Source organism: Aphelocoma coerulescens, chromosome 2, assembly GCF_041296385.1.
Source record: "Aphelocoma coerulescens isolate FSJ_1873_10779 chromosome 2, UR_Acoe_1.0, whole genome shotgun sequence".
Classification (NCBI taxonomy): Eukaryota; Metazoa; Chordata; class Aves; order Passeriformes; family Corvidae; genus Aphelocoma; species Aphelocoma coerulescens.
This window is the reverse complement of record NC_091015.1, coordinates 8,631,491-8,644,598: the sequence shown is the minus strand read 5'-3', so window position 1 is coordinate 8,644,598 and position 13,108 is coordinate 8,631,491. Positions and strand designations below refer to the sequence as shown.

Sequence of the window (13,108 nt, the reverse complement as noted above, 5' to 3'; positions counted from 1 at the left end):
ATACACTGGCAATCTTACAGTTTCTTACAGCTTCTATAACTTTTATTCCACGAGAAGTTATTTCATGTGTGAAATACAGACAACAAAGAGCAAACAAGGTGCTTCTGGAGTTCTACCTCTGCACTTCAGCTGAAAGCAGGGGTAAATATATCCAAGAATCTGATGTTTAATGTCATGCTACTAATTTAAGAAAGTACATCAGTAACTACTTAATTAAAATATAAACAAACTTTGTAAATTGAAGATCTCTGATTATTAAAAATGTCCATATTAAATTACTGAGACATTTTAAAATACAGATGGAGTCATCAGTATTTGCTCATTAGTAAGCTTTCATGTCTTCCACAAAAAAAGCTAAAGATCAAAAAGAACCCCAAACTCAATGAAGCTGTTCTCACTTTCATGACAGTGCTAACCCATCTGTACTACAAATTCTGAAAAAGGAGGGAGTTTTTAAAATCATCTCATAATAGGTTATAATTTTAAAATACTCTATTTTGTTGGGATTTATAAAAGCACAGTTTAGATATCTCTAGTGATACTGTACATTTGACTTAATATTCTTTTAACCACTTTACCTGTTAAGACTTCCAAGGTTTCATTCATAATTAAATGATGTGAAGCTACAGAGCCCCTTGTACCTCTCAGCACTGGCCTGGGGATCCCCTGCATGGATGTACTAAATCATTGCTACCTCCGATTTTTCTTAATACTAATTAATGAAGTAACACTAGGCCTGACTGTCCCAAATCAGGCTGACATGGTTAAACCAATTTTGTGCTGTGTTCAACCTCATGCTAAAATCAGTGAAAGCTGCCAGCTGCCCCCAGAAGGCTCGGTGACACTCCACCTAGCAGAAATATGTTCAGTACACGGGACACAGGGAAGCACCCAGGTGAAGGACCATCTGCTTCAGTCCCCTGCACAGTTGGGTTGGGTGAGGCCAACCTGAGCTGCACCCCAAGCCAACTCTTCCTGCACAGCTCTGCATTTCCTGCCTAACACACCAGACTCTCTGCAGCCCCAGCCTTTCAGACAACAATTACTGTCCTGTACAAAATGTCCATGAGTAATTCAAGACGTTCCTGTATTGAACTCCAATAATAGCATTCATTTTTGGAGTCTACTTTACTTCAGAAGCACAAAAATATGGTTTGCCAGTTACAATTAAACTAAATTTGAGAATTTGTTTTTAAGAGCCTCATGAAGTAAGGAACCATGTTTAAAAGGTGACGATAAGCTACCCTGAAAATAAAAATAAATAAAACCTGCTAAAATTTGCTTATCACATTGTAAATAAAACCCTGTATCTACACCCTCAAACACATACTCAACAGTTCAAATAGTCCAGATGAATCAGCAGATTCTTGAAAGTAGGTAAGGAAATAAAGGTCCAGACACTGACAGTACCACCTACATTTTTACACTTATGTACAATGCAATATTATAATGTTACAATAATATTCTGAAAGGATCAGTCACTGAGGTAGTAATTTTGAGAACATTAAATTGCAACCCAGGACTAGAACAAAAACAAGTGATACTTAAAAACTACTTTTTTTTCTCAAAAGATACAGATGGATTGAAGTGCCTCTCCACAGCATCTACAATTCAGACCATAACACACTTGAATATAAGATGCAAACCATGCAAAAACAGACCTGAAGCTCTCTTGTTTTTGTAATTCAAAAATGCCATACAAGCTAGTGATGAGAAGGCACACTAGATTCAGTACCTAACTGCCACAATTATGCAAGTCCCCAATTATACTTCTATCATTGTGCTTCTACTGATAGAACTTACTGAAATCAGCCCCTTGTGAGGCCTGGGGGAACACTACAGACACACATCGTGGTGCCAGACAGGTGTCAACATGTGAGCCGTGACCAACACACTGTTTGCAGCTGCAGTTCCATCAGCAAAACCACACCTCTAACAGTGCTGCTGATCACTATTTTGGTGTAGCTGTACTCACACCAGGCTCCACTGGCACCTCGAACACTGACTGGCTCCTCCACCAGGCATCCCCGTGTCCATACAGGGAGGTTTTGGGGAACTTCCCCAAAGTGGGTACAGAGTTATTCTTAGCACTACGCAGCCTGCACGGCCCCAGTATTTCTGAGTTGTGCCTTCTTCCACCAAAGGAATTACAGCAGGCAGCACTAAGTATACAGCTAGCTGATGCCTTGATGGGGCTACCTGAAAACAGAGGCTAGACAAAATTAAGAGAATAAAAGCAGGTATTTATTGAAGGGCCTCCAAGGTACACTTTGGGCAGTCAAAAGCCTTCAGAAAGGCTATACCCAAAATGGACGACTGGATCAAGGGTTTTCATACTTTTTTAAGTTTGGTCCGTTTGCATATCGGGGTTAATTCTCCAATTACAATTTCAGGTAATGAAGTCATTACCCCAAGTTTGTTGCCCCCTTTAGAGGCTTTGTTTACGTATTTCAGGGCCTGGGACAGTAAGTTGTCCTTGAAGTCCAGGCCTAGAGAGGATTTGTTTTGTCTGACCGGAATGGGAGAACAGTAACTAACAGGCTATATGGAGTCTTAGAGTTACATGCTAAAGCATTACAGGATATGAAAAATATAAAAGATAAAATCCTAAGGCATCAAGCTACCAAAAGCATGGCAGAGATACAGCACTGGATCTTTCTAAAATTATACGCCATTTGGAAGGGGAAGAGCATATGTCAAAAAATGAGGTTTTTTAGTATGTGTACCAAAAGCTGAAAGGAAATTATTTACAATTCAGTCTTCTGTAAAAATGAAGCCTATAGGTATGAGAAACATGATCCCAAGGAGCCTATGATGTGAAATAATGAGAAACTCAGGGAACCCAAATAAACATTTCGCACACCAATCTCTGCTGTATGTTTCCACAGAAGTTCAGGTAAACTGCATTTAGAAGTAGTTTTTAGTACTGTTTAAATAAATTCTTTCGTCAGTACCGCACACAGTTTCTGAAAATATGCAGCTATTTCAAGGACACTCTAGGATGTCTATATAACCGTGATGCCCAAAGCTGCATGTAACTGATTTGCACTGATGCAGCACAAGCACTTTGGTGAACCAATGTAAAATCACGAAATCTGTGCACCAGTCAGTATCAATCTCATCATGAAACACAACCTCTACTGCACAGAGTGAAGGTTATGCATCAATTTCAGCTTCCAGCCCTTTGCATGCTAGTATTTGCCCTTGGAAATTTATGCCTGCATAACATTAATAAATTTGTCCCATATAATTAAAATAGACATAATTCTGATACATTTTCATTATTTGCTAAGTGTAAAAGAATATGTTATGACAGTTGTTTACTTCTGTAGAAGGCAACATGTTCAGCAAGAAGCACTATGACCAAGTCAGGGTCAAAAGTTGCTAAGTACCTGAAGTGTACAGCTCAGGACCAGGGCATGTTCTGCCAATTCCTACTTAAGCTGGGGAGTATTTATGGCATTTTGACTCATGTAATGCCAGTTTATGTAGCCTAATGAATAGAAATGTAGGAAGATAAACAGAAGATGACTCAGAGAAAAAGCTGCATAATCTAAACACAGTTCTGAACACAATCTCTTCATATTAAGTCAATATACCAAAATGCAAACTTCACTGTGATTTTAATATCACAAACTGCAGCATTTTTGCTCATTTCCTCACTGTACTGCCAAACCTTAAAAGTTTCCAAGAACCAAACTTGCTTCTAGTGCACAGTAATAAAAACTTAAGCCTTTTTTTTTTACTCAATTAAAATTCAAAAATACTAATGGAAACACTCATTAGCTTCCCACACAGCCATCTCCAATGACAACAGGGAGACTCGGTATTTTCACGGTGAATTAAAGTAACTCCTACAGATCAGGCCACTTCTAAAAGCACTTAGTCCTTTCTGTCGTTCTTCCGAAGTCCTGTGCCCTTCAGTGCTCGACTAAACATTTGTTTACCCTGTCCAATCAGCAAGATCTGAATAAATCATTCTGCTTCTTTCCCATCAATAAACACAAGGAGATCAAATAGTCTGGTACAGCTGACTATTAACTGCTACTCACCCTGCGCACAAATTGACTGAACCTAAACTTGACAGAGACCAACCCGGCAGTCCCGGCTCACGTGGATGAACCTCCCCCAGCAATTCGGGTTCTGTGAGGCTGCGTGTGCCCCACATCCCTACGGCGAAGCAGGTCCACGCCAGACATTCCCTCTGGAGGGAAATGACAGCAGGTCTCCGAGTCCTTCCCCCTTGGAAGATCTGGAGAGCGACTGCTCGGGAGGTGCCACCGGCCACGACACCCGGGACCGATCGATCGCCTGCGGGGGGGACGAGCCAAGGAGATATTTCCTCACTTCCCACAATTCTTACTACACTACAAGCCTGGGATGGTGTGGCCTGATTATACAAAAATAATAATAAGAGAGAGGCAGGGAGATCGGAGATAAACACACCATCAGGAGGGGAGGGTTTTCCCCCTCTGTTAAACCTTAGTCATCGCTGCTCCCATTTCTGAAGGCCCGACGGTAAAAGCACCGATAACAGGGCGGGGGGCGGCGGAACCGACACAGACACAGGGACGGGCGGGCGCCGCTCCTTACCTTCCTACTCGCTCCTCCGAGGGACACCTTGGGCCTTGTTTTGAAATCCCCTTCAAAGCTGAACATGTTTACAGCTTATCCCATGGGGAGCGGGGCCCGGCCGGCCGGCAGGGCGAGCAGAGGGGCCGCACGAACCTCCCGGGCTGGCGCCCCGCGGCCCGCCCGCCCCCGCGAGGCTGCTCCCCCGTTCCCCGCCTTCCCCACGGCCTTCGCTATCCCGGTCGCCCCCTTCCTGACCGGCTGCGACGGCGGAGCGTAGTGGGAGGAGGGAGAAAGAGGAGGAGGGAGCGAAGGAGGGGGCACTGGGAGCGCTCCCGCCGGCCGCGCAGAGAAGATGGCGTCCGCCCGCCGCCCGCCGGGCGCGCTCCCGACACACGGCCGCGCCCGCCGCCCCGCCCCCGGGCCGCGCCGGCCCTCAGGGGCGCCGGCTGTCCTGGTTGTGGGTATTCCACGGGAAACTTTCCCGCTCAGGTCTCCCCGGGAGCTGCCTGCGGGTGTGCAGGGGCGTCTGGAGCTGGACTGCGCTGTTGTGCCGCATCCTGCCCAGGCGGGCTGCGCTGAGGGCGAGAACCGAGCTGAGGGTCCAGCCGGGCTTTGGCACAGGCTGCCCTCCTCAGCGTTAGTGGACTATGGGAACACACTTGTTACACGCGCACGCACACACACACACACACACACACACACACACACACACACACACACATATAGATAATTCGTACTTTTAGTAGGATAAACATATCACAGAATAAATTAGGCTGAAAAAGACCTAAGATCACAGAGTCAAACTTTAGACCAAACACCTCCGTCAACTAAGTGCCACATCGACTTTAACAACTCCAGGAACGGTGATTCCACCTCCCCGGGAAGCCCATTCCAATGTTTGCTCACCTTTTCCTGTGAAGAAACTCCTATTGTCAACCTGAATATCCTCTGGTGTAACTTCAGGCCAGTTCCTCTCGTCCTGTCACTGGGAGAACAAACCGACCCCCACCTGGCTATACCCTCCTTTCACCGAGTTGTAGAGAGCGATAAGGTCATCCCTGAGCCTCCTCTTCTCCAGGAAGAGATGGACATGTGATGCACATTGCCCCATTGCAAAGACCTCGTCAGGATGAAGACTGAACACACCAGTACAGGCTTCTGTGTAGCCGTGACAAGACACACAGCCATGAAAATGCACTCGAGAAGGTCCGTGATAGAGGTGGGCTGGCACAGGAACGCGGCCCCAACAGCTGATTAGGAGTGGAAAGAGAAAAAGGCTCTAATGTAAAAGCAGCAAAGAGAAAAAGGCTGTAATGTAAAAGCAGCAGACCCGCATGGTGAAATGACACCTGAGGCTGCTTTACATTTCTTAACTCATTCTCCATTTTTCAGTGCGGTGTCTGCATCCCTCCAGATACAGAGGTGGCACAAACAACAGCAATAACAAAAAGCAGTTCTTCAGTCTGCAGCTCAAGGTGTTAAATAAATATAGGTGGCCAAATCCAGCTTTCATTCCCTTCAGTGGAAATTTGATTTCACGAGCTCTAACTCGTGAATTCTCACATCAGCCTATCACAACAAACAACTGGCAAGCACCCACGTCAGGAGAGGACGTATGAGCTTTGCAGCTGTTCACACCAAGAGCACAATGCTCTTTAACTGTTGTCAAGCTGGCTGGCAAATGAAATATTTGTTGAGATTTCATTGGATTTGGATGATTCAGAAGAGTCTAAATTTTAAAATTTCAGACTTTTCATAAGGGAATGAGTGCTTGGCAAGAGTGAGCATTAGCCTGGCATTTCCCCAGATAACATAGTCTCAGTATAAGCAAGCCTGGCCTCCTTAAATACTGTTTACAAATGCAGATGGAGTTTAGGGTATTGTGAAATACCACATCAAATGTTTGTTCATAGTTTCAACACATTGCATTGCTGATGAAATATCCCACCACTCTGTATTGCAATGACAGTAAGTTTTTTCAAACATAACAAGATTAATTTCAATTTTACTTAAGCCTTGGTAAACTTTTTAAGTCTCATACAAAAAAGGACTAGTCTAGGTGTCCCTAGTGGTTAATTAATTAGTTTTCATTATCACAGAAGCAACCTATTAGGCCTTGAGTTTGTGCCATGTTTATCAGTAGCAAAGACAACTTCGGAATGCAATCCCTTGTCATGTAAGAGGCTAAAGAAACATGAAACTACAGAGAGCAGAGTTTCTATGAAGTAGGGTTTTGACTGATACACATTTGACGTGTTCTAGCTCCAGTGTCAGGACACAAGATCTTCTGCTGACCCTGGCTGTTACCTTCTGCAGAAGTAGTTGGTAAATGACACAGGCCCAGCTAACAAATGTCTGAGAAGTCCTGGTGATCTCTGGGGTCCCTAGCACAGGAAGGACATCAGCCTGTTGGATTGAGTCCAGAGGAGGCCACCAAGATTATTAGAGGGATGCAGCTCCTCTCCTATGAGGAAAGGTTGGGAGAATTGGGGTTGTTCAGCCTGGAGAAGAGAAGGCTTTGGAGTGACTTCATTGTGGCCTTCCAGTACCTGAAGGGAGCCTGCAAGAAAGATGGAAAGAAAGTTTTTACAATGCAATGCAGTGACAGGAAAAGAGGGAATAGCTTTAAACCAAAAGAGAATAGGTTCAGATCAGATACTAGGAAAAAATTCTTTACAGTGAGGGTGGTGAGGCACTGGAACAGATTGCCCAGAGAAGTTGTGGATGCCCCATCCGTGGAAGTGTTCAGGAACAGGTTGGATGGGACTCTGAGCAACTTGGTCTAGTGGGAGGTGTTCCTACCCATGGCAGTGGGGTTGGAACTAGATGATCTTTAAGGTCCCTTCCAATCCAAGCCATTCTGTGGTTCTATGATTTGCATGTGTCCTTCGAGGCCATGACTAGTTTAATATTCTCAGGGAGCAGCAAGAACAGGTTGTTCCATGAAGGAAGCAAAGTGGATTCCCCCAGCATGACCCCAGCACAGGCCATGCCCTCCCAGGTCACAACATAATCCCACAGGATCCAGAGAGAGGGGGCAGAGCCTGGCAGTGGTTACACAGGATTCACTGACAGCCCCAGGCAGGGTGAGGGGATGAGTCCACAGAGGGCAGATAGAGCTATGATGTATGTCCACGGTCCATCCAGGAGGCAGGGCTGGAGACAGGTACACCTGAGCTTAGATGGACTGATGAGCAGTGGGGTGAGTGAGTGCAGGCCATGGATGAAGCTGTTCAGGGCAATCCAGGGCCCTGACAAACTCAAGGATGTCAGAGTACTGCTTTTGTATGTATGCTAACCCACCTGCCTCACCTGCTGCAATCTTCCCCATCTTCCTCATCTCTTTATTACACATTCCACAAGACTTCTTGTATTCTCCTTGATGCCTTGAGAGGCCTCCTAGAAACAGAAGCTAGACAGGAGTAAGGGAATAAGGTAGGTATTTATTTGAAAGGCCTTCAAAGGTACCCCCTGAGGGCCAGAGGCCATTGCCAAGATGGACCCCGAGATGGACGACAGGTCACGAGTTCTTCACATTTTTATAGGTTTGGTTCATTTGCATGTCAGGGTTAATTCTCCAATTAAAGCTTCAGTTTAATGATGCAATTCCCCTCAGCTTGCCCCCCTCTCAAAGGCTTTTGGCTTATACTTTTTGGGCCTAGGACGGTCTGGGTGTCCTTGAGGAGCAGGCCCAGAGAAGCTTTGTTATGTCTACATAGCATGAGAGAGCAGAAATTAACAGGCTACAAGAAACTTCAGAGTTACACACTAAGCAGTACAGTGATTTGAAAAATATAAAAGTTAAAACCTAAGGCATCATCCTAATCACAGTTCTCTGCCCTGTGATTGTACCGTTTTTGCCTCTGCTTGCATGTGTACACATTGCTCCCAGGTACAGGGGGTCTGCAGAAGTCCAATTGTTTATCAGATGCAGTCTCTTAAAAAGATGTCATCACTCAACATTTTCTTCACTCCCTGAAACCAAGTTTTCCAAGTGGGTGCAAATACCATCTTTTTCTTGTAAATGCATGCCATGGAAATTAAAACAGCAACACAAAGATAGTCACAGTTGTAGAAAATATGTGATTCAATCCACATTACAGAGAAACTTATCTATAGAGTGTCTCTAGTGCTTGCCTCTAGGTACCAAAGGATAGGAAAAATCCGTGGTGCCCATATGGCCGCTGTAAGATATTCCTTTCTCACTGTGAGTGGCTCAGAGCAAAGCCATCTTCTAAAAGTCTCTTGTTGACACTTCTGAATATTTCTTGTTGAGCAGAAGAAAAAGAGGAATGAGGATTTGGTGGGCAATAATAACAAGAAGAATAATTCCTTCCCAACAGTGACGAAGATCTTGAGTTGTTGTGCTGGGTGCCAAGGATAGCATTACTGAGGTGACTTATGAACTGTAAAAGTTATGAGCTACTGGTACCTTGATGTAAGTAGCAGCACACTCTGCCTCTGTCAGGCAGATTTTTTTATTTTTGCAAATACTCTTTCTACATATTAAAACAAATCAATGGCACTTAAATTTTAGAAAGAAAATAAATATTACCAATGTTTTACCCCTTGAATGAGCACTTTTTTGTATCTACAATCTTTTTTTTATTATCAGTCTATCCCCAAACAATTTAAGTTCTGATGCATTGTCCTTCTGGCCTCATTCTGTACACACGTTCCTGATTTAGACAGGGTAAGCAATCAAGACTGTATTTGGCAATTGCTCGGTTCTGTGGGGTATGATGGCCAAATTGTCACCACCTTGCCATTACTTTCCATTCCCTATGCAATTATAATAAAGTGTCCTAAACTTTTTTGCTGACTTGCTGAACTAGATGAAAATCTAAGATGCACTGACAGCGCCTCATTATGCTCTACATTATTTCCCAAGGTACAAAAAGATTTTTTACAAGAGTGCATAAAAAATGAGCAGTAAATAAGTTAGAAATGCTTTAATTTACAGGAGATGAGGCTTGAGATTAGTCCAAATGCTGTGATAGGCCAATATCTGATTTTTAGTAATGCTTTTAGTAAGGTTTGCTACCACATGGACTGATGGTGGGAGGTAATTTTTTTTTTTTTAATTTATTTACTCTGGTAAAACACTGAAAATTAAATGTATTCTATCAGAGAAGATACTGGCAAGACTGTAATGCAAAAAGCACTTCACTTAAGCACTTCCTTTAGTTAAACCTGAGTGCCAATAGACAGTGCCAAGGAATGAAGACATTTTATTTAAAATTACACTGGCAAGAGACCATCAAATTATCCTTAACATTTTCATTAAATTGAAATACAGATATAGTTAGGATAGTAAATCTTTTCAATACAAGGAATTTATTCCTGAGCCAAGGCCAGATTCAGCAGTAATTGTAGGAACTATTAAGACCTAAAGCCTCATCTACATTACCTAAACAACTGTTCAAGGCTTTGGCCCAGTTTTTAAAAATGGACAGACTCCATCCTGTACTACAGAGCAAATCACATCAGCAAACTACAGTGATGCATTTGGATTCCAATCTGGGGCCATCATTCCATGTTTTGCTGGCTTGGTTCAGTGAGATTTTGGGGATTTCCATTAGAAATCTACAAATATTCATTGGTTGCCTGCTGTCCCTGCTCTTAAGGATGCAAAAGTCAGACAAGTGGTACCTTTCCCAGTATTGACACCTTATTCCTCTAAAGGCATGTTGAGCAGAAGAGATGAGGAACGTTATGTCCACAATTTCTAAGATGAAAAAGTTATTAGTCTATGGTCTCAGCTCCTTTATAATATCTACATAGCAAAATTTCCCCCCTAGAGGTGCCTAGATTTTTGATTCACAGCTTCTGATGGAGCAAGATCATTTATTTTTGGAATCCAGTCTTCTGAGGAGCATTAGGGGTAAGGGATTACTATAGTTTTATAGCTATAGTTGTGAGACATGATTATGTTATTTGGCAAATGTTAGTTAACCATAAATCCTATTTTGTTTTCTGGGGTTTAAAAATATAAACATACTTAATTCAAATACTAGTGCTGCAAAGATGTTCAGCTAAACAGTAAAGATTAGAACCATCTTTTTCAAGTCTGCCTAAAAACTGAACTATTTATTTTAATAGGAATGGAGCATTCAGGATTCTTACATGTCATTGAAAGCCCAATTTTAAAGAATAATTACCCTCAAGTGAACACAAATATAACTTCATATTTACCTTGCTATCTTTGGGTCACCTTTGATACACCTGGAAGCTTTCCCTAAACATAAGCATTATAAAAATTGCCATTCCAAGCAAATTCCAACATGCTGATTTTATCTTGAGAGAAACGTGTGCTATGGGCCAGTACACATCTAGCTGTTGTTAAAACATGTTCCATTTAATTTCCTATTTAAATTGGTTGGAATATTTTCACCCTCCCTTGGTGCCCATGTAAACAAGAACCATGTTGAAGCCAAATCTTTCACATGGTTTGAGAAAAACCAGACCAGATTATTTCCTTGAATTAGGTCACCTGAGCTCCCTGTGATCCAGAAAAGCACATACACACATGCATACTTAGATGTGTTTGTATTGATACAAGGGTATACGGATGTGTTTTCATGCAGGAATTCACAAAAGAATTTAAAGAGGTCCTTCATAACAAATTACTCATAATTACAAATGTTAACAGTCTTGAACATCTGAAGAAGATCCCAGCACACCCCCAACCTATGCTCATTGAATATGAACACTCAGATGGGTTGTTTGTTGTACAAGGCCTGGGCTCTTGTAACGGTGAAAAAAAAATCATGAAAATACATGTCAATACCTTGCCCATTCAGAAAGTAAGCTTTCACTGACCAGCTCTTAGGAGGTGGAAGTGGCTGTCATCTGGAAGCAGATTAAAAATCTGGAGGCAGATTGAAATTAAAGGCAGCCAGTAAATTCATATTCTGAAGACTCATTCAAAAAGTATTTAAGGGACACAAATTATGATCTGGTGGAAAATAATTAAGAGAAAGCAAGAAAAAAACCCCAGAAATCGGTTTAGATAACTATGAGGAAACAAAAAGTATTCTGGTATTTAAAATTACTTTGGAGAATTTACTACAGCTAGCCATGGGATCCTGAAAAATTGTTCTGCTTTACATCTGTGCATCATTCAAGTTATTCAGATTAATTTTCTGCATGGGTGTTTTAGTTTAGTCCTATATGAACTGTAGAAGTTCTTCTCTAATTTTAGATTTTGCGTCCTCAGATCCATTCATTTAGATTTGCCATTGATAAAAATGGGCATGGTTACACAGCATTCAGTAGGAGTAAAGAGTTTATGCTGCCTCAGAATAAAGTTCCTGAATTTTACTCCTACCTACTCTTATATTTCTCTATAAGTGACACCAGTGTAATCTAATTTTAGCTGTCTAAATATTAGGCATCTGGTCTAACCTCTTCATCTGGACCTCTCCACACAGACAATCACTTCCTTCCTCTTCTAAACTCCTCCCTTATAATGGGTTCAGGTCACTGGATGTGCTGATTGACTGAAAGTTCATTATGAGATTGGGCACTTGCCATGTGCAAGGCTGAAGTTAGCTGGGATGAGTTCACTCTCCATGTGACTGAAGAAAAGCCAGTAAAGAAAATAAAGAAATAAAGACAATAAAACAATAAAGAAAACAATGATCCTTCATCCTTAAAGTAGGAGCAATGATGCTTAGACACTTCTAAACAGATTTTAAGACCTAAATGACCAATGAGGAATAAAATTATTCATGATTATTATTGGTGTCACAGAAGGATGTTGAGAAAAGTGTCAGAGACGGTTGAATAATTCTCCTTTTATAAATTCTAAAGACTGTAGTTAGTATCTACTCTAGAAAGAGACACAGAAATGACATTTTTCTTTTGATCTCTTGCAGTAAATTTTGATTTTCAGAATGCCATTAGGAAGAGATGAAGGTGCCACATCCAGGATTCGGCAGATGTAGTTTAAATGCCAAGCACTTCCATCAACCTGCTGTATAATAATTAAGTAAGCCAGCTGGAAAACACCTGTGCAGAAACAGGCCTGGGCTCCACCTAGGCAAGAAGTTGAACATGAGTGGCCAGTGTACCCTTGCAGCAAAGAAAACCAGCTGTGGAGCAGGTTGTATTAACTAGAGCATAGCCGGCAGCTTGATGGAAATGACTCTTCCCTCTGAGAGTGCATCTGGAGAGCTGCATGCAGTTCTGGTCTCCTCAGGGCAGGAAAGACTTTGAAATTCTGGAGGAAATCCATCAGAGGACCAACAACATGATGAGGGACTGTATGATACAAAGAGAGGCTGAAAGAATTTGGTTTGTTCAGCCTTGAGAGCAGAAGCCAAAGGAAAGACCTCCCTGCAATTTAATCACCATCTAATGGGAGTGTATAGCAAAGGTGGAACCAAGCTCCTCTTGAGGACATAAGTTGCAATCAAGAGGCCTTGGAGACAAGTGGCAGCAAGGGAAATTAGATTATTTTCAACTAGATATTAGGAAGAAACTTTTCATGCTGCTGGTGGTCAAACACTCTGGATGGGACCCAGAGAGG

The 13,108-nt window shown here is 42.4% G+C and overlaps 1 protein-coding gene across 2 annotated transcripts in view; it reads right to left on the bottom strand.

Annotated features, from left to right (window-relative positions):
* Nucleotides 1–4,940, bottom strand: part of UBE3C (ubiquitin protein ligase E3C) — a 69,822-nt gene extending 64,882 nt beyond the window's left edge. For both annotated transcript variants that reach the window (XM_069006410.1, XM_069006411.1), the window contains exon 1: nucleotides 4,594–4,940. In XM_069006410.1, coding sequence (XP_068862511.1) covers nucleotides 4,594–4,659 — 66 coding nt within the window. In that variant the 5' untranslated portion in view covers nucleotides 4,660–4,940. The remainder of the gene's footprint in view (nucleotides 1–4,593) is intronic.
* Between the last annotated feature and the right edge of the window lie 8,168 nt (nucleotides 4,941–13,108).